The sequence below is a fragment of the Pelodiscus sinensis genome, chromosome 22 (assembly GCF_052426305.1).
Source record: "Pelodiscus sinensis isolate ZL-2025 chromosome 22, ASM5242630v1, whole genome shotgun sequence".
In the NCBI taxonomy this organism is placed as follows: Eukaryota; Metazoa; Chordata; order Testudines; family Trionychidae; genus Pelodiscus; species Pelodiscus sinensis.
Window position 1 is genome coordinate 15298148 of NC_143073.1, and position 21620 is coordinate 15319767.

Sequence of the window (21620 nt, forward strand, 5' to 3'; positions counted from 1 at the left end):
GCCCCACCCCTGGCATGCTGCACACCTTACAGCTGCAATCGGGCACACGGTGCCCCTTAAAGCTGCCATCAGGCACCCCCCAAAGATTGATGCCCCGGGCAGCTGCCCAGCTAGCCTCCCCCTTAATCCGGCCCTGAGGGCATCTAGGAGTGATAGTTGCAATGAGATTTTTCCCACGAGGATGGCACTAAGAAGTGAACTCAGACTCCAACATAATTTCATGCAGGGGCCCCAGAATGACTGCCAGATAGGAGCTTTCAGCTGTTACTAAATCACTTTGGATATGATCCATTAAGGTTAAAGCCTCTGTATCCTCCCTGATCTTGTGAAGCAGTTCATCCACCTTACCTGAGGCCAAATTGGATCTGATGCCCTACATACGAAAGGCCCAGTGTCCCATCCCCTAAGCCAGCCAGACAGTCCTCACCAATCTGAGGCCAAACTAGATCCAGTGCCCTACACGTGAAAGGCCCTGTTATCCCATTCCTCAAACCCTTGAGCTAACAGTAAACCTTGGGCACAACATCTTAATTAGTAACAGATTATTCCATTGTCTTCGCACATGGGATGAGGGATGAAGAAAAGGAAACAGGGCTATAGGAAGAGACGCAGGATCACGGATTTTGGAGTATTTTGTGACAAGGGCTCCTAAAGCATCATGAGGCTCCCTCACTCAGAGTGACAAGGCTACCTCATGAGCTTTCTAACACATTAAGTTACAGAAGCGTGATGTATAGCTAAATGTTTCTGTTCCAGACGATCAGTGCTACAATGCAACACCCTGTAAATCCAGCACAAAGGAACCTCGGGGACACTTACAATGTTGTCATGAAGTGACAAATTAACAGTCTAGCTGAAACTTTCTAATAACTCTTTCCATTAACTGTCCCCCTCTCACCCAGTGCTCCTCAAATCAAACACAGAGGGACACTCCACTGCTCACAAGGAGCTATCATTTGTTTCAATTGTACCAGCACTCAGAGTGAGGCACCCTCTTCTCATAGCACAAAAAAGAACGGTTACTTACCTGTAACTGTGGTTCTTCGAGATGTGTTGCTCATGTCCATTCGAATAAGGTGTGCGAACCACATGCACCGTCTCTCCGGAGTGTTTTCCCAAGTGGCACCCATAGCGGAGCATAAGTACCTCTGCCAGCGCTCCCTCTCCTCAGTTCCTTCTTGCCGGAGAATCCAACGAAAGGAGAAGTGGTGGGGAGGAACTGAATGGACATGAGCAACACATCTCGAAGAACAACAGTTATAGGTAAGTAACCATTCTTTTCTTCTTCAAGTGGTTGCTCATGTCCATTAGAATAAGGTGACTTCCAAGCTAACCCCACTATACGGAGGAGGGGTCGGAGCACCCAGAAAAACAAGCAAACGGTAGTTGAACAACCCAGAACATATTTATTCAACTAACAGAACACAGAGAATGGATCAAAAGATGCAATATGGTACAGAAAAGAAACCCAGTCACAACACAGAGGTGAGGACTGCAGAACCCAACCCTGCATCCTCCCTGGCCTGCTGTGTCAACGCATAGTGTGTCGTAAAGGTGTGTACCGATGACCACGTGGCCACCCTGCAGATTTTGGTAATCAGAACCTGCGCTCCAAAGGCTACAGAGGATGCCTGCGCCCTGATGGAATGTGCTGTAACCTGGGCCGGAACTTTCTGGGCCAAGTCATAACACTCCCTGATACACCCCACGACCCAATTGGACAGCCTTTGGGTTGAGATAAGGAGCCCTTTCATTCTGTCAGAAAAAGCAATAAACAATTGTGTGGATTTACGAAAGGCTTTTGTCCTATCGATGTAAAAAGCTAACGCACATCTAGCATCCAGGGAATGGAGCACTTGCTCTTTAGGTGAGGCATGGGGCTTTGGAAAGAAAACCAGGAGGTAAATCTCTTGGGACAGACGGAACAGTGACACCGCTTTGGGGAGAAAAGCCGGGTGAGGACAGAGTCTGACATTCTCCGAGAACACCAGGTACGGCGGGTTAACAGTTAGCGCCCTCAGCTCGGAGACCCTGCAAGCTGAAGCGATGGCCACAATGAAAGCAACCTTCATAGAAAGGTGCTTGAGAGAACACATGGCCAGCGGCTCAAAGGGAGGCGACACAAGCCTCGACAGCATGAGGTTAAGGTCCCAAGCGGAGTGGGGGGGGGTCTAACCGATGGGAACCACTTATCCAAACCTTTGAGGAACCTTTTAACCACAGGGTCAAAGAACAGAGAGACTCCTTCCGATCCAACACGGAAGGCGGAGAGTGAGGCTACGTGTACCTTAATGGAGGAGGTAGAGAGCATCCATTGGACCTGATTTCGAACAGGTAGTCCAGAATGGACGGGACAGGTGCACAGGATGGGTGCACCCCCCTTCTGGACGCCCAGTGCATAAAACGCCACCACTTGGCTGCATAGGACTGCGTGGTGGACGTCTTCCTGCTACCTAGGAGGACCATTTGCACCTCCTGGGAACACTCCCTTTCTGGTTGTGTCAGCCACGGATAAACCAGGCCATCAGGTGGAGAGAGCTGAGATTCGGGTGAACCAGCTGCCCCCCCACCCCAGGGCTGGGTCAGGAGATCCTGATCTGGCGGGAGTGTTATGGGCTCTGCACATAGCATGTCCATCAGGATAGGAAACCAGAACTGCCTGGGCCACCGAGGGGCTATCAGAATGACGGTGGACCTGAAGGTCTTGACCCTGGTCAGAACCTTGGAAATCAGGGGAAACAGGGGAAATGCATAAAGGAGACTGGCCAGACTGCCATGGTCATGGCATCTCTGCTGGAGCGCTCCCCAAACCCCAGTAGAGAGCAGTAGCTTTGGCACTTCCTGTTGCGTGCCAATGCAAAGAGTTCCTGTTGCATGCCGACGCAAAGAGTTCCACTAGGGGACAGCCCCATCTGAGGAAAACCCGATCTATGGCTGTATCTTTCAGGGATCATTCGTGGGCTCCGAAGGACCTGCTCAATGCACTGGCCACAAGTTTTTGCACCCCGGCAGGTACTCCGCCTGCAAGTGTATACCGTGCCTTATGCAAAGGTCCCAGAGCAACAAAACCTCATAGCAGCAGAGGGGAGATAACCGGGCTCCCCCTTGTTTGTTGATAAAAAAAACAGCCACCGTGTTGTCTAGGTGCACCAGGACCGAGAGGTGTGACAGCCTCGTCAGGAATGCCTCGCAGGCTCTCCTGACCGCCCTGAGCTCCCGGACATTTATATGCAGAGCCCGCTCTGCAGGAGACCACAAGCCCTGGGTTCTGGTACGCCCTAGGTGCGCTCCCCAACCAAGGTCGGAAGCGTCCATGACTAATGTCACTGGGGGGGAAGCACAGTGAACGGAACCCCACTGCAAACCACCACCTCCTGAGTCCACCACTGTAAGGAGGTAATCACCTCTGGAAGCACCGTCAGCATTGTGTCCCAGAGACCCCTGGACTGGTCGAACACCTTCGCTAGCCAGGCCTGCAATGGTCTGAGTCTCATTCGAGTGTGGCGCACCACATACGTATATGCTGCCATGTGCCCCAGCAGCCTCGAGCACGCTCAGGCGGTCATCATGGGGAACCGGGTTAATTCGGAGACCAGCTCCACTATAGCCACAAATCTGTTCCTGGAGAGGAAGGCTCACGTCACCATGGCATCCAAGAGGGCCCCCACAAATTCTAAGTGCTGACAGAGAGTCAGTGACGATTTTTCCTCGTTCAGCATGAGGCCTAGTCTCAGGAAGAGAGCCATTGTGAGGGATACATGTGCCTCCACTTGTTCGTAGGATCAGCCACGAATGAGCCAGTCGTCGAGGTATGGAAAGACGTGCACCCCCTTTTTGCAGAGGCATGCCGCCATGACCAACATGCATTTTGTGAAGACCCTGGGTGCTGTTGACAGGCCAAACGGGAGCACCGTAAATTGAAAATGACAATGGGACACTATAAAAACACAGAAACCTCCTGTGGCTCGATCTCATTGCCACGTGGAAGTAAGCGTCTCTGAGGTCGAGAGTTGCATACCAGTCTCCTAACTCTAATACCGCGATCACAGATGCTTGGGTTACCATCCTGAACTTGGATTTCACCACCATCTTGTTGAGATCCCTGAGATCGAGAATGGGACAAACCCTGCCCTTGAGCTTGGGGACGATGAAATATCAGGAATAAAACCCCTTGCCCCGCAAACGTGGGGGGGCCCTCTCTACCGCTCCCTTTTGTAGGCGTGCTAATACCTCCTGCCAGAGAATCCCTTCATGAGAGGTGTCCCTGAAAAGGGACAGGGAGGGTAGGTTGGAAGGGGGTGGGCCCAGGAAAGGGATAGCATTTTCACTCCTGACTATGCACTCTGATAGAGGCAGCAGCATGGGAGATGGAGCAGGCAGCTTTTAAGCCAGCTCCCTCCCAGCACTGGCTCCTGCCTGGCCCCCCTGCTGCTTCTGTGCAAGGCAGCAAGGGGGGAGAGAAGGCAGCTCTGCAGGAGCCAATATGGACAGGGAGCTGGTTCGAAAGTCAACTTCCCATATGTACCAGCTCTTGCTTGCCCCCTTCACTCTCTGTACTGCTGTCTCTTTATCAGAGGCAGCAGTGGGGGAAGGGGATGCAGCTCCACATGATCCTGCACAGTTAGCAAGAGGGTGTATGTGTATTCTATAAGGCTTATCAGTTAATCATGTAGTCAACTACACATTGATGTCCCTACTAAGTATCAGGTCTGAAATATTTAGGTACTAATATCCTACAAAGATTGTCTTGCTCTCTCCACCTTTCTGAGCCCATGAAAGGTATCATTTGCTTGCGTGAGCATTAAAGATTCTGTGGGATGTTTTTTGTAAGAGTCAGGAATCGCTCTGATACCCCATCTAAAATGTCCTTTCTCCCTCCTGTCTGTGGTACTCTACTTCAGAAATGGCTACATTTCACTGGTGAAATTAAATCCAATGGATAAGCCTTAGCTATTGTCACTCCCAGTGCTAATCAACAACATTCAGTGCCAAACCTATCCCACTTAGGGATGTAAGTGACTAGTCGACTACCCAAAAAACAAATGCTTATCGGACAGTCGAGTAGGAACTCAACTAGTCGCTTCCCCCCCTACCCCAGCTGCCTCTATCAGACAGTGGCAGCAAGAGGAGGGAGCACAAGCTGGTGCTGAGGGGAGCCAGCTTAAAAGCCAGTTCCCCTCCCCCCTGCACCATCGCCACAAGCGGCAGGACAAGCAAGGAGCAGTGGGGAAACGGCACGAGTGGGGATTGAAACAGTCCCACTCATTCTGGTCCCACTGCTGCACCTCTCCTTTTGAAATGTATAGAGCTGCCTGCAAGTCTTGTACATTTCTAAGGAAGAGGCAGAGGGGAACCCCTGCAAACAGGGACTACTTTGCTCCCTGCTGGCCCGGATTCCCACTGCCCCTCTCCCTTTGAAATACACAAGAGCTGCAAGCAGTTCTTGTACATTTTAAAAAGAGAGGCGCAGTGGGATAGTGAGCACCCCCTTTATCAACTAATCGAGGAGTTGATGGAAATTACATCAACTACTCAATTAGCTAATTAATTGAAATTTAACATCTCTAGTCTAAACAGGACTGCTGTGACAAATGGACACAGGATAAAAGCCTAATCTGGTGTGATGCTCAAGCCTGAATAAGCGATATCTGCCTTGGAAACAGACTCGACAGCTATTCCCTATTACACTTTGACTCTGTACACAGCTTAGTGAACCTCCTGCCCAGGATCTCTCCTCCTCCACCGCCACCCAATAGCCACTGAAGTGGCAATTGCTGAGTGATGCTAGTGCCGCATGGCCAGCCACACTCCCCACTTCTCTCCCCTTCTCCTATCACCTCTTCTCTTTCTGCAGCGCTTTAGAAACAGCTCCACGTATTAATGGACAATGACATGACTGAGCCACATATGTGAGGAGGAGGGGTGGCTTGGAGGAAAACAGGCAGTCATGGATTCTAGAATGAATCACTTGAGCATACAATTGCCCCCATTGAATGGACTGGAACTATTCAGGCATGCTTCTTAGCCCCTGAATGGCCAGGGGATGCAGGAGAATTCTCCTTTCACTCAAGTGTTAACAGCTTGAGACTCTGGTGCAGGAGGAACTTCGGATGTTTTCACTGCAGTAAGGACAGTGCACACTGGCATACCCCAGCTAGCTTGGAAGAAACTAGCTCACTCCAAATAGAAGCGTAGCATGGCCCGGGGCAGAACTGTACTCAGACAGCTAGTCCAACTACACTACTATTCGTAGCAAGCTATCTCAATCAAAGCTAGCTTGGACATGCTGACATCGCACCTCCTGACAGCTACATAGAGAACTCAGGGTGTGTCTTTCTGCTTCTACTGTGCAGTTCTGAGCCACTGCAGCACAGCATAGCACCTGGTGGCTGTCACTAGCCATCAAATGTTCAACCCAAGGTGCCTCTAATACTCACTGTCCCATTCAGGACCTGATCTTCAGAGGCACTGACTGAGCAACCCCAGCTCCCAATGGCATCAGCTGAAGTTGTTGGTGCTCTGCAGCTCAGAAAATCAGGCCCAGGTTGTCCTCATATAAGAAACAAAAACAGAGGCACCCAAAATGATCCTCTAAAGGGATTTGTTACTAGGAATGCAAGTGAGGTAATATCGGATCAACTTCTGTTGGTGGGAGCATCATCGGGCAGACCCAGCTATAACTTTGTATGCACCCATGGCCAAGAAACAGACAGGAGACGGCTACCAAGAGGGGAAATCTACATCTGGTCCTGATGACTCACGGCATATCAAGGGGGACCAGCATGTAGCCAGGCCATGCCCAGGCACAATGATATTATAGACCTAATCTTTATTCCCTTTCATCTTTTCTTCTGTTTCTTGTTCCCTTGTCCCTAATCAAACCCTCTGCACTTGGTGAATAAAACCCACCTGCAGCGTCATGTCCCAGGGAGCACACCCATGCAGCTCCCAGGGAGCTGCTTCCCAATTCAGCCAGCGTTCAGCTGCCTGACAAGGGGATGTCATTTCACTGACTGTCGTGGCAGATTGGATTGGAGCAGAAGCTCTGAGCAGAGCTGGCTTCGTGCACGTTACATTAGGCAGCAATGATCACTGGAACGTAAGAGCTAGCGTGAGCTCTGAAGAGCTGCTGCTGGGAATCCGGTTGGGTTACTGTGGTAACACACTGAAGGGAAACAATTTGAGGGGGAGGAGGGCTTGCAGACCTGGTTAAGATAAACATCTACAGCTAGGAGTTTGAAATGATGAGTCTGAAGAAAGGACTGCTTGAAAAAAAATGGATAAATTGGGGGTCCAAGACTGCGAGACAGAGCTTTTCACCTCTAGAGCATCAGTATGGTCTCACATGTGGGGGACCAGCTGGCTTACAGGGAGGCAGGGAACCGGATACAGGGCCTTTCACCTCCAGGATGTGAGTTCTGATCCAGCCCCATAGAGGGAGCAATAGCTGGCTTTTGGAAGGCAGAGAATGGGAGAGACACTGGACCTTTCCCTTCTAGAGCAGTGGCTGCATCTGGCACCATGTCAAAGATGACTGGTTAGTTTAGGGAGTGGGATAAGGAGCCTTTCACATTACAACAGCAGTTCAAACCCAGTGCCAGGCTGATGACATTTTAAACAAACTCCTCTCTCTTTCCCCCTCCCCATTAAAACTATTTTAAAGGCAGCTGGGTCTCATGGATGCCCATAATGAACAACACTTGCGGATGTCTTCAGTAGTCTGATACATTTAATAGGGTGAAATGCAGGGCTGCATTTCACTTCCTATAGCAGGCCAGAACGTTAGCACTAGGTTTGATTGAACAAGGCAAGGCTTACACTGGACATAAGTTGGGTATAATTTCCCACCCTCACAGCTCTAGCACTGTGTAGGAAGGACCTAGATCATTGCCTATATCTTAACCAGCCTTTCATGTGAGCCAGTGATTAAACCAACACATTAGAACCCAAGAGCCCTGACTCTGCCAGAGATCCATTCTATGGCCTGAGGCAAGTTCTGGTGACTTCAATTCTCCCTCACGTACTTCCTGTATAGCTAGAGCAGTGGTCTCCAGCCTTTTTACACCCAAGATCACTTTTTAAATGTCAGGACAAGTCAAGATTTACCCTATCCCTTCCCCAAGACTCCACCCTTTCCCTGAGGCCCCGCCATCTCTGTTCCCCTTCTCTCCATCACTTGCTATCCCCAGCGCTTATACACTCTCAGGGTATGGCTACACTGCTGCTTTTTTTTTATCCTTCTGTTGGAATAGATTTTTTTCGACATTTGGCCCTGTCTAGAAAGGGCCAAATGTCGGAAAAAAACCTTCTTTTGGAAGCCCCCTTACTCCTCACGTTATGAAGAATACAGGGGCTGCCAAAAGAGCGTGTTTGCCAGAAAAACTCCTGCACTCTAGCCGTACCCTCACTAGGTTGAGAAAGGAGGTGCGGGCTCTGGGGTGGGAATGAGGGATTTTGGTGTGGTAAAAGGTGAGAGGTGCAAGCTCTGGGAGGGAATTTGGATGTGGGAGGATGTTGAGAAGGGGTTGCTGGCTCAGGGAAGGGGCTCCAGGCTGGGGAATGTTGGGGTGCTGAGCAAGCCACAGGCTTGTGGATGTGAGGGTGCAGGAGTTTGGGGGTAAGTGAGGGACTTAGAGCAGGGAGGTTGGGAGTATGATGGGCTCAGGACACAGATTTGCAGTGTGTAAATGTGAATGATGCAAGAGTGTTGTGGTAGAAGACTAAGGATGTGGGGTGTGCAGGAGTTTGGGAATGTGAGAGGCTCAGGACAGGGGATTCCAGGGGGGTCCCCAAATAGGCTCAGATTTGGGGTCGGGGTGGAGGTTACAGGAGTGTTATGATGCTGTGGCCAGATAAGGGCTTGGCCCCAATTGGGGGCATGTTGGCTAGGCTTCATTTTTAAATAAAATATTATGTCAAACACAAAAGGTTTCAGCATTGTCTTTATGAGAGGGACGGGTAACCTGTTTTCAATCAGGGGTCACTGATTGAAAGTCAGTCAGGGCCACACAAGTGAGATACAAAAACACAACTACTCAAGCCTCACTAACGTGGCCCCAACTGTGCTGGTGGGGACAGGGAACAGGGTGCTGTGACAGGGGATAGGATGCTAGGGCAGGGGACAGGGTGCTTGTGGGTGCTGGGGCAGGGGACAAGGATTCAGTAGGTGCCAGGGCAGGGGACAGGGTGCCAGTAGGTGCTGGAGCAGGGTGCCAGTGCAGGGGACAGGGTACTTGTGGGGGTCTGGGCAGGGGGACAGGACAGGGAACGGTACCTGGGGATCCTGCAGCTGCGGGCCAAGGCCTAGGGAGCACGCGGACTTCTCCCCCGACCTCCAAACGGTGGTGCAGCACCTGAAACGCTGGTCTGTCGCATGCTTGCTGCTTTCCTGCGCGGGGGGGAAGCACGGGGGTGGGAGGGGGAGTCCTGGACCGTGCCAGCTCCAACTGCTCGGGCAGTGCATGCCTTGCTCCTCTGCTCCCCACGGCAGCATGTGCTGCCTGAGCAGTTGGAGCTGGCACAGTCCCAGACTCCCACTCCCTCCCCCGTGCGCAGGAAGGCAGCAAGGAAACAAAGTCCCCAGGGCGACAGACCAGCAATTTAGGTACCGCGCCGGCTGTTTGGGTGGCGGGAGGTAAAGCAGCCCGTGCACTTCTGGGACCTGGCACGCAGCTGCAGAACAACTCCCCACTCCGCAGGAGGCCCGTGCTACCTCCATTGTCCCTGGAGGTAGCATCAACACGGCGCTCATCTTGGGGGTGGAGGCTGCAAGGGGGAGGCCACCAAAAGTCTCATGATCAACTGGTCGAGTCCCCAGGATCAACCAGTCAATCGCGATTGATGGGTTGGTGACCACATATCTAGAGCGTTAGTTCTGCAACAGGGACAATCACTCACCACTCTATTTGTAAAATGCAGCACTATAGGCCCCACTGTAATCATAACAATAGACCTGATAGGAGCAGGTTAGATCAGAAGTTTGCAACCATTTTTCATTTGCAGGCCCCTAACATTTTTTTTAATGGAGATGCAGCACTCTTTGACAATTACAGATACATTGCTCTATAGGGACAACCTTCTTTTGCGGCCTCCTTAGACATACCCTGTCTGTCCACAAACTAGAGGTTGAAAACGATCGAGTTAAATAATACGGTGGCTAAAATGCCAGAATCCTGTTGGCCAATGTTAGCATAAGAATAAAAGGGGATAAACTGACCACAAATAAATGAAGGCTGGAAATTAGAAGGTTTCTGACTCTAACCCAATCTTTCAGCCTCCAGATGAATAAATCATAGAAATCTGGTCCACTTCCTCCTATCTCCTAGTGAGGTCTAGGTGCCTCCTACAGCCTGAAGGTTTAGAGAGGTTCTGGACAGCCTCCCAATAGATATAGTGGGAACAAACAACTTAACTAGTTTGAAGATGGAGCTTGATATGTTTAAACAGAATATGACAGGATGACTTGGAACATAACCTAGGAGGACTTTGTCAGTCCTATGTATGTGGGCTCTCCCACAGATGGAGCTGACAACTCAAACAATGCAGGGAATGTTAAGGCCTGCAGTTCTCATGGACTTCAGCACAACACTTGAAAATCAGGCCCTAAGAGTACAGTCAAGGCCCAAGAGCCTGCAGGCTGGCCAAACGTCTAGTTATTTGACATGACCTTTGCATCCAAATTTGAAACAGATTAGGATACATAGAGCTAGTGGCAAGATTTACAGAGGTGCTGAGCATTTGTGTTCATGGCATTATGGGGCACTCAGGGCATTGGATCATCTGCATAGTAGGCAGCACTAGTAAAAGGTTTGAGGAAATACCCGTCTCCTCTGGTGGGGGTGCCGGCTGGCCCACTTCACTATCCGATACCAAAGAAGATCTCTGTGCAGTGCTTTTGCGCTGTTTTTTGTCACCCGCCGTGCCACGGCGGCGAGCACTCATCATTCACCAAAGGCTCTGTGAAGAAAAAGAATGTGTATTTAGGAAACATACTGTTTAACTAGAAGAAAGAACAGTATAACACAGCAGGTGGGACAAAGAATCAAGGTCCTATTCCCAGCTCTTTGAGGGAGGTGGGGTTTTGGGAGGGTGCCAGGAGTCTGGACTCCTGGGTTCTATCCCTGATGCTAGGAGGGGAGTGGGATCCAGAGGGTTACAGCAGGAGACTCTGTTATCCTGCCCCTTGCATGGTCTGCTTACCAAAGAGGAAAGCAGGCACAAAGTACTATTATTCTCTTCAGGTGGCTTTTACACCATTTGCTGTGGGGTAAATGATTGCACACTGAACAGAGCAATGGAGGATCAGTTCTGTTCCTGCTATGCCATTAACTAGCTGTGCCTTTGAGGGAAAGTCACTTACTGTCTCTAGCAAACCCATGTATGCCCTATTCTTTCTCCCCAAATTCATCCTGGAGAAGGAAGAAGGGATACATGAGAGAGGTGGCTATGGGGGTGGAGGCAGGTGGGAAAGGAAAGGTGGGGTAGCTGTGGGAGTGGGGGCAGGTGGAAAGAGGCATATGGGAGGCAGCTGTAGGGGCAAGTAGAAGAGGGTGGGGGTCAGGGGAGTGTGTAGGTGGGAAGGGATAGCTGTGGAGGAGGGGACAGGTGAGGTGTAGCTGCTGGGGAGGGGGCAGGTGAGTAGGACTGAGGGAAGGACAGATGGGATGGGCAGCTGTGAGGGATGAGCAGGCAGAGGGGAGGGAGCAGGTTTAAAGGGTGGGGTAGTGTGGGAAGGAGATAGGAAAGAGGTAGATGGGACATGAGAGGGATAGCTGTGGGGGAGACATTCTGGGAGTACAGTCAGAAGAGCAAACTAGGCCACACATCCATCCCACACTCTTTTACCTGCCACCTAACCCATGCCTCCCTTTCATTTGCTCCTGCTCGCTCCTTCCCCTCCAATTCCTGTTTTCCCCACCTCTCCAAATCTCTTATCTCAAACCCCTCCCTACACACCCAACCTCCTTCCCATTTGCTTCTCAGGGCTCCTCACACCTGCCTTTCCCCATACTTCACATCTGCCACTCTCTCCTCACCACCTCCCCTCCTCCCAGCTGCCACCACCTGCCCTTTCTCCTCCCACAGCTGCCCATTACTTCACAACTGCAGCTTCCTCAAAATTCATACCTGTCCCCCTCCCTCTTCATATCTGCCCCACCAGTACTCTTCCCACTTCCCCTCTCCTCACCTGCCACCTCCACTTGTTAGCCCTCCTTCAGACTGCTCTACCCCTCAGTCTCCCCACCCACTTTTCCTTCCCCTCCACACCTGGCCTTCTCCTCACTTACCACACCCCAAGAAACTTCAACCTTAAATCTGCACCCCTAACCCACATGTCCCCTTCATTTCCAGCACCTACCCTCTGCAGGGCACCCTCCCTCTCTCCACCACAGCTTCCCATCCCACTTCCCAGCTGCCCTTGCCCTCCCCCTTCCCTATAGATACCCTTCCCATCTGTGCCCTCCCCCACAGCTACCCCTTCTAACATGCCCCCCACAGCTACCCCCCCCCCACCTGCCCCTTCCCCACACCGGTCCCCTCACCCCAGACCCGCACGCTCCGCTCCAACTCGCCCCTCAGGTCCTGCCCACCCGCAGTGTCTCCCCGGGCAACCAAGCAACGGACGCTGTGTCGAGGACGCGCGCCTGGGAGGGAGCCAATGAGGAAGGGCCGGGGGGGGAGGGGACGGGGAGCGCGTTCCTCTTGAGTGTGACGCTTGGAGCGAGAGGAGGGGTTGGGGGAGGAGCGCGTGCCGCTTGAGTGACGGTTGAGACGAGGGAGGGGTCGGGGCGGGAGCGCGCGCCGCTTGAGTGACAGTTGGGGCGAGGGGAGGGTGGAGGAACGACTTTGGCGGGCAGAGAGAGACGCCTGATTGGAGAACCTGGGGTAGAGTGGCGGGAGCAGAAGAGATGGGCGGGACTATAATCTTGTAGCCTGTCAATTTTGCCCAGGGAGGCCGATGATTGGAAGACTGGAGGCATAGGGGTGAGAAAAAGGGGAGGGTCTCCCCAAATTCCCTTAGGTGTCAGGACGATTTTATTGCTTTGTCACAGTTCCTATCAAAGCTTAGGATTAGTCCCAGAATGGATTGCTGAGCCCCAGTGTGAGCCAAAGTCCCAGAATGCATTGCATTGCTGCACTCTGGTGCTAGCAGAGCTCTCAGAATGCATTGCTGCGCTCCAGTGCAAGTGGTGGTCCCAGAATGCATTGCTGCACCACAGTGCAAGAGGAGCTCACACAATGCATTGTTGTGCCTTGGTGTGAGTAGAGATCCCAGAATGCATTGTTGCACCCCAGTGCCAACGGAGGTACTTGAATGCATTACTGTGCTGCAGCAGGTGCATATCTCCCAGAATGCATTGCTGTACTCTGGTGCAAGCAGAGCTCCCAAAATACATTGCTTCACCACATTGCAAGCGGAAGCCCTAGATTGCATTGCTGTGCTCCAGTGTGAGCGGAGGTCCTAGAATGTCTTGCTGTAGCACACAAAGAACAAGGCTGAGCTGGGAGAAAGCTGCATTGCTTCCTTGGTGCTCTGGGGTTTGGTACCCTGTGGAGTTGGTTGCAAGCTGTGACCTGGCGGTCGTGGCATGTGTCCTTGGCGGGTTGGGTCCCTTCAGCACAGGAAGTGGAGAAGATTCCCATTTCTAGTGAAAATAGCAAAGGGAGAGGAGTCATAACTCCCTGGAGTAGGGGAAGGAGCTGATCCAAAGCCAATTTCCTAGGAGCTTGGAGCAGGAATCTGCTTGGGGGAATGTGATTGCAAGGAAGGGCCTGGTTATCCCTGAATATGAGGGGATGTGGGCTTTGCTTGAGGGTCTCTGGGTGGGGCAGCAGCTAACTGTCCTACGGCACCAAAAGGGAGGAAGAGTCAGGAGTCTCAGTGTGGATGGATGGATGGATGGATGGATGGGCAGGTCCTCGCGTAGACCGTTCAGTGCTCTCAAACCAGCCCCTCCATTCAGTGCTGTGGAAATGCAGCCACCTCTGGGGTGGAACGGGAGGTGGAGCTGTGAGATGATGGACAGGCGGGTCTCAGGCTGCTGGAGACAGCCTGGAGTGGCAGGGTTAGCAGAATAGGAAGGATCCTGGACCCACCCCAGCTCCCATGAATCTGCTCCTACCCTCATTCCCCCCCATCCTGCCCAACCCAGTGATGACCTCACTGCCACACTGGCCAATGGGAGAGTGTGAGAGCTCCAACGTGGAACGTGCCACTGTGACATCCCGTTTACTTACAGTTTGCAGCTGCTGGTTACCGACTGTTTACTTACAGTTTGCAGCTGCTGGCTACCGACCCCTGGTGCCAGCCAGAGGACCCTAGTGTCAGAGCCTCTTTGTCCCACTCAAAAAGTGAGCAGGGCTGGGCGGCAGGTGTGGGGATGTGGATGAGACCACTGCATGGCAATAGGGGCTGTTGGGCAACGATATCCCAGAGCCAGCACCCCCTGGAGGGAATAGGTCCCCCTTGCATTCCCTGCCCCCCTAAACCAGCCAGTCCCTGGGGCTAGGTGGGAGTCGACGGCCCCTAGAGAGGACATGTGCTGTGCCATGTTCCCCATCTTCCTGAGCCAGCCAGTACCAGCCCTGGGGCCAGGTGGGAGCTGGCACCCCTGCAGGGGACAGGCCTCGTGCCCTATTCCCTCCTCCAGCCAGCTCTACTGTGGCCATTTTTCATCTCTTTTCCCTCAGGTCATGGCTGCCCATGTGCCCTTACCCCCAGGCCTGCCCCAGTTGCTCAAAGCTGGCACCAGGTTCTTCTCTGGCCTGCAGGAGTCACTCTTCAGCAACATCGCAGCTTGCCGGGCCCTAGCATTCTGCTTACGCACTTCCTATGGGCCACTGGGCCGCAACAAGCTGGTAATCAACCACCTGGGCAAGACCCTGTGCACGACCCATGCAGGCACTATCCTGCGGGAGTTGGAGCTGGAGAACCCAGTGGCACGGCTGCTGGCTGCCGCCAGCCAGGCTCAGGAGGAGGAGATGGGTGATGGGGCCAACGCCGTGGCACTGCTAGCTGGGGCGCTGCTGGACAATGCTGAGAAGCTGCTGCGATCTGGCCTGCCCATGGCTGCTATCCGGGAGGGCTATGAAGTGGCTAGCAAGGAAGCCCTGCGACTGCTTCCCAGCCTGGCCTGCCACATGCTGGCAGATCTCTGGGACACAGAGGGGGTGGCCTGGGCCCTACATGCCGCCGTGGGCAGCAAGCTGTTTGGCTACCAGGATTTCCTCACTGGCCTGGTGGCCCAGTCCTGTGTGGCCGTACTGAGCCCAGAAGGCACCTTCAACCCTGATAATGTCCGGCTCTGCAAGGTGCCGGGGGGCGGTGTCACCGATTCCTGCCTGCTGCAGGGTATGGTTTTCTGCACCGAGGTTGAGAGCCAGTCACACCAGGCAGAGGAGGCCCGGATTGCCATCTATTGCTGCCCTTTCGGCCTAGCCAGTACCGAGGCCAAAGGCACAGTGGTATTTCAGGGGGCGGCGGAGATGCGGGCTTACAGTGGAACCGAGGAGGAGCTGCTAGGGCGGCATGTGCGGGCCATTGCTGAGGAGGGAGCTGCCGTGGTGGTGGTGGGTGGGCGAGTGGACCCACTGGCCCTGCACTATGCTGACAAATTGGGCTTGCTGGTGGTGCGGCTCAGCTCCCGGCTGGAGCTGCAGCGCCTGTGCCATACCGTGGGTGCTACCCCCCTCACAAGTCTGGTACCCCCACCACCCGGCACCATGGGGTATTGCCAACGTGTTTACCTGAGTGAGATCGGGAGCACACCTGTGGTGGTGTTCCGCCAGGATGGGACCACCTGCCCCGTGGCCACCCTGGTGCTGCGTGGCGCCACCGACGAGCTCCTCTGCAATTTGGAAGAGGCAGTGAAGGATGGTGTGAACGTCTACAAGGCCCTGGTGAGTGACCGCCGGCTGCTGCCTGGAGCAGGTGCCACTGAGATGGCCTTGGCTGTGCGTCTGTCGACACTGGGTACCTATACCCCTGGTCTGGAGCAGTATGGCATTCTGGAGTTTGCCCAGGCCTTGAAGACCCTGCCAGCAGCATTGGCAGAGAATGCGGGGCTGCCAGTCAATGAGACCATGGCCATGCTGGAGGCCCTGCACCAACTGGGCCGGGCCAACACTGGTGTCCAGTTGAGCAAGGAGGGGGCTCCCACCATGGACGCAGCCCAGGAGGGTGTGTTGGATGCCTTATTGGTCAAGCAAAGGGCCATCTGCCTGGCCACCCACACAGCCACCACCCTGCTGAGCGTTAGCCACATCCTGATGTCCAAGAAGAGTGGGGGCCCCAAGGTCCGGGGGGACAACCCTAACTGGGACCTGGAACCGGACTCCCTCGAGTGAGCTGCTGCCTGAGACTGGCACCCTTGTAGAGCCCCCCTTGACCCCAGGACCTCCACTTTCCTCCCACCCCTTCCCTGAGATCCCACTTTTGACAACCCAATAAACAATGTCTCATGGTGTCCCACACATGCTGCTGTCAGTCTCTTGCTGGGCCCCTGCTCAGGGCTATGGAGGGAAAGGGGTATGCATGAAGACTGGACAGATGGTTGGGGCTGTGCAGGGAGAGCTGGGTGTGGGGGGACAGACAGACAGGTATGCGGAGAGATGAATAGGCAAATGGGGGGGATGCATGTAAGGAGATAGACCCTCCTGGGTTCCCTGGGAATATACAGATATCTTACTGCAGCATGCACAGGCTTCAGCCACGCTGCTCAGACCTGCCCCCTTGAAACTGAGATCAGAGCCCCATTGCGTCAGGTCCTGCAGAGACACGCCCCCTAGTTGAGGTCAGCAACTCTTACTGCATGCACCAGTTGCAGGGAGTGGGGAGCTGCTGGGATGTGGGTCCAGCCCTGCCTGTCAGGGGAGAGCAGCCCCTGCAGATCCTCCACCCTGCTACCTGCACCTTAATGTCCCCTGGGGCCCTCATTTGTTTCCATCCTCTCAGGCCCACTACAGGCCCCAACGGGCAGGCTGGTCCTTCCCCCATTGCCTATAGGTAGCTCTGAGAGCCAGCAAACCTGGCCACTATGCTAAGCCAGACTCTCCACACTGGGAATAGTGATAGAAATGTAGCCGTGTTAGTCTGGGGTAGTTGAAGCAAAATGCAGGACAACGTAGCACTTTAAAGACTAACAAGATGGTTTATTAGATGATGAGCTTTCGTGGGCCAGACCCACTTCCTCAGATCAAATAGTGGAAGAAAGTAGTCACAACCATATATACCAAAGGATACAATTAAAAAAATGAACAAATATGAAAAGGACAAATCACATTGCAGAACAGGAGGGGGATGCAGGGGGGTGGGGAAGGAAGGAAGGTAAGTGTCTGTGAATTGATGATATTAGAGGTAGGGAGAGTGGGATGTTTGTGAGTTAATGGTATTAGAGGTGATAATTGGGGAAACTATCTTGGTAATGGGTGAGATAGTTCAAGTGTTTGTTGAGTCCTTTTTGGAAAGTGTCGAATTTTAACATGAATGACAGTTCAGAGGATTCCCTTTCAAGTGCAGATGTAAAAGGTCTTTGTAGCAGAATGCAGGTGGTTAAGTCATTGAGAGAGTGTCCTTTCTGGTTAAAATGGCAAGAAACTGTTTTTTCTTTGTGATCTTGTCTGATATCTGTTTTGTGGGCATTAATCCTTTGGCGAAGTGTCTGAGATGTTTGTCCAATGTACATAGCAGACGGACACTTTCGGCACATGATAGCATAGATTATATTTCTGGATGCGCAGGAATATGTGTTCTTGATCTTATAACTCACTTGGTTAGGTCCAATAATGGTATCAGCAGAATGAATATGTGGACAAAGCTGGCAATGGGGTTTGTTGCAAGGGAAGGTACCAGGGTTGGTATTAGTGTGGTATGTCCTGTGGTGGTTGGTAAGAATCATCTTGAGGTTAGGTGGTTGTCTATAGGAGACTATGGGTCTGTCTCCCAGAGCCTCTTTGAGTATGGTATCCTGTTCCCGTATAGGCTGTAGTTTATTGCAGGCCCAGCACCCTGGAGCCAAAGATGCAACAGGGAGCTCCCCAGGGAGCTAACATACTTGCTTCAGCCAGGCCAACTTGTCCACACCTCCCATGCACATTAGGCATAGTCAGTACCATGTTAGAGATGGGGAAACTGAAGCACAGAACAGGTACTAGACAGGACAAAATATATAACCCAGGCGTCCTGGCTCCCAGCTCCAACCCACCAGTACCCACTCTCCTCCCAGAGCCAGGGAGAGAACCCAGTCCCTTGCTCTAACCACTAGACACCACTCCCTTCCCATAGCTGGGGAGAGAATCCAGGATTCCAGGCTCCCTAGTCTGGCTAAGTTCAACCCACTAGGGCACCAGTGATTTCTGTCACTCCAAGAAGGAGAAGGTCACTAGGTCTAGATCAGAGCTGTTGCCAACCTTCCCCCTACATAAAGGGCCTAGATGTTGCTCTGTAGCCAGGGCCATAACAAGAGTGGGGCAAGTGGGGCACTCACCCCAGGTGCATCATAATCAGGGTTGCAAATACGCAATAAAGAAAAATAATAAGCTGCCAAAGTAAAGAGTGTGACACATGCTAACCTAAGGAGAGGGGGCACATAATTAATATTTTACCCCGGCACAAAAATACCTAGCTACAATGCTGTCTGCAGCAGCCCTCATTCTCTTCCCCACCCACTCCCCCAGTGTTGCAGAGGCTCAAACTTCTCATACCCCCAAGGGCCAAACAGAAAAGTGGAACTGGACGGGATAAAGAAAAAGGAGGTTAATCCTCACCCATTCATGATGGCAGAGTCACCACCAGGTGGCACCATAGCAAGGCTGTCTGGCACCCTCCCCTGCCCTGGGAAAGAGCCAAATTCAGCTCCAAGTTGATGAAGCTGCCAGGGCTGGGCTAGCAGAGCCTGTAGGTTGGGAGTGAGAGGCACTAGCAGACCTGGGGGAGCTCAGGGTTGGGATGGCAGAGATTGCGAGTGCCATTGGGGGGGGGGGCACTTCCCTCTTGACCTGCATTAACCTCCAGAGTGTTGATGGAAGTGGGGGAGGGACTGAGTGGAATCTCAATTGGCCCTAATTAAGCCCTGGCTCCGGAAGAGCCCTTGATTGCATTTACATTAAAAACAAAACTAATGACATTTCTTCCTTGTATCTAGGATTGTCCCTCCTCCCATCCCACATGGAGCTGCACAGCTCACCACTGGGGCAGAAGGAAAAGATGCAACCCCCTTCTTGACACAGGCATGGATGGGGAGCCAGATGGAGCCCCCAAGATCCCTCCCATCCCTCCAGAGCATAGATGGAGGTGGGATGGCAGAAAATCAGAGTGCGGGCTTAGCACTGGGTGCTCTCCCTCAGCTGGCAGGGTTAGCCCTGGGTGGCCCTAGTGGGTATTGTGGGGCAGGGGCTTGAAATGGGGTGCTCTCCCCTGGTGGGTTGGGCTGGACCCAGAACAGTGCTAGGGGCAGCATGCAGGGCAGAGGATTCAGAAGGAGGTGCTCTCCCTTGGCAGGCAGGGCTGGATTGAAGCTGGAACTGGGAAAGGTCCCCACTGTCTCCCCAAACCAACCCCTCCCTTATCTATCCCCATCTTCATCCTCTCCCTCTGCCCTCCCCACCTGTCTCCTACCTAAGCCAATCTTTGGGGGCCTGCCACCACCCTAAATCTTTGGGGTATCCCCTTCCCACCTGCACTTCCCTGTCTCCTCCAGCACCTACAGGAGTGTCCCACACTATGTAAGTATATCAGCCTGGTGCTGGTAGCAGACTATAGGGGGCTGGGGAATGAAGAAGCATGTTGCTGAGCAGGGAGGAGGCTGCGGGGGCACTATGGGATAATGATGGAGGCCACTGGCAGGCAGGGGGCCTGGGAACAGCCCTGCGCAGAAGTTAAAAATTGCCAGTTGGGAAAGGTCAGGTCCCTGTGGGAGCAGATGCCTGAACCACTGTGCCCAGCTACAGGACGGTTTCCCCGGTTCCGCATGGTAGGCAGCTCCTGGAGCCACACCCACAAGGACCTGGCCTTTACCAGTTGACAGCAGTTCCTTTCTCCGTGGGGCTGTTCCCAGCCCCCTGCCTCCTAAGGGGGGAACAGCCAGTGGGGGGAATGTGCCAGACAGCAGGATCTCAGGCACAGACATGAATCCCACGTCTTGGCTTGCACTGAACATTGGGATCCATGCCAATGTCTGCTGTTCCCCTCACTCCTGACCCACAGCCCTTGCCTGCCCAGCCCTGGGCACCCTGAATGGCTTTGTCTGTCCGCAGTGTGTAGGGGTGGCTGGAACTGGCTGGTTCAGAGGATCGGGACTCAGCTGCAGGACTGTCTGAGGGGTGCTGGTCCCAGTCCCTTCCCACCAGTGGGGAAGGAACCCAGTGTGACGGCGTGTTGGGGTCCCCCGCCTCCTGCACCCCCGAAAGGGCACGAACAGACTCCACCAGCCAGTAGAACAGAGGGAGTTTATTGCCTCTCCAGAATACAGCACAGCACAGATGTCACCAGGTTACAGGGCAGGCCTAGGATGCCTCAGCCCCCCTTGATATGGGGTGGAGGGTCCGGCTTCTAAACCCCCCAGCCTGTTGCTGAGGCTGCTTCCTCCATGCTCCCAGACAGAAAACTAACTAACTCTCCTCCAGCCCTGCCCTCCAGCCAGGGGCGGCATTCCACCTTCCTTTGTTTCTCCCCATGGGGGTTAGCTGGTCAGACAGGTTTGGAGCCCCCTTTGCATAATGACCAGACAGCAGAGGTCGTCACAGCCTTAGCAAGTTACCCGCACTACGTCACACCCAGGAACCCTTGTTCCAACACACACAGACCCAGTGATGTGGGCAGGCTCCATTTGATTTATCCCCATTTTAATAAGGCCAGATTCCTGCCCCACATGGCCATTGCCTGGAATATCACTACCATGGGGAGGGAGGGCTGACAAGAAGAGACACCCCACTCCCCTTTTTCCAAAGCCTTCTCTAACATCTCCTCCACAGGCTACCTGCCCTTTGGGCCGCATCTGGTTCACACTTGCTGGGTTCTGCGTGGCTGTGAGATATCTCTGCTAGCACCTTCAGACCTCCTGGTGTCTCCTGGCCCCGCACCTCCCGTGCTCCTACTCTGGTCCCCTCCCCTCTCACCTTCCATCAACCTCTTCATCTGCTGAATTCCCTCATCTCCTTCAGTCATCCACCTCCTTCCCTTCTTGCCCTCCAGTATTCCCCAATGCACCTGCATACTCCCAGGGCTCCCTCAGCTCTGCTGGCCTCTCACTCCTGACCCACAGCCCCTCCCATCCCATTCCTGCCACCCCCAGCTCTGCTGGTGCCCCTCACTCCTGACTCATAGCCCCTTCCAAGCTCTGCCCTCCCTCTCTTCCAGCCCCTACCCTCACGCAGAGCTGGCCCAGGAGTGTGGGAAGCCAAGGACATTTGCAGACAATCCACTCCCCCCCAGCCATGTGTGATTGATGGGGACTTTAAATTAAAACTCGATATTTTCTCTCCTGTATTAAATGTCTGTTTCCAGGGCAACCCCCACCCCGCACCATCCTTGCCTGACAGTGTCGGGCCTGGCCTCTCGTTCCCTGTTTGCTAAGCGCACAGCTGGGCTATTGGCCCATCCCAGCCATCACCCAGGGCAGTCC

The 21620-nt window shown here is 53.4% G+C and overlaps 1 protein-coding gene and 1 pseudogene across 7 annotated transcripts in view; one reads left to right on the plus strand and one right to left on the minus strand.

The window, feature by feature from the left end:
- DNAH2 (dynein axonemal heavy chain 2) overlaps positions 1 to 12673 on the minus strand; it is a 307939-nt gene extending 295266 nt beyond the window's left edge. For 3 of the 5 annotated variants that reach the window (XM_075908076.2, XM_075908072.2, XM_075908080.2), the window contains exons 1-2: positions 12543 to 12660; positions 10821 to 10956 (exon numbers count right to left, since the gene is read on the minus strand). In XM_075908076.2, coding sequence (XP_075764191.2) covers positions 10821 to 10944 — 124 coding nt within the window. In that variant the 5' untranslated portion in view covers positions 10945 to 10956; positions 12543 to 12660. Of the gene's footprint in view, positions 1 to 10820; positions 10957 to 11199; positions 11346 to 12542 lie in introns of those variants that run through there. The other 2 variants (XM_075908075.2, XM_089772458.1) reach the window with 2 other exon arrangements.
- A 165-nt stretch (positions 12674 to 12838) lies between these two features.
- Positions 12839 to 16473, plus strand: LOC102454336 (T-complex protein 1 subunit theta pseudogene; annotated as a pseudogene). 2 transcript variants are annotated; one of them, XR_016347742.1, is made up of 3 exons: positions 12866 to 12984; positions 14241 to 14352; positions 14692 to 16473. The product of XR_016347742.1 is annotated as a T-complex protein 1 subunit theta pseudogene, transcript variant X1 (transcript). The 2 variants fall into 2 exon arrangements; XR_016347743.1 differs by lacking the exon at positions 14241 to 14352 and having other exon boundaries at positions 12839 to 12984.
- The last annotated feature ends 5147 nt before the right edge of the window (positions 16474 to 21620 follow it).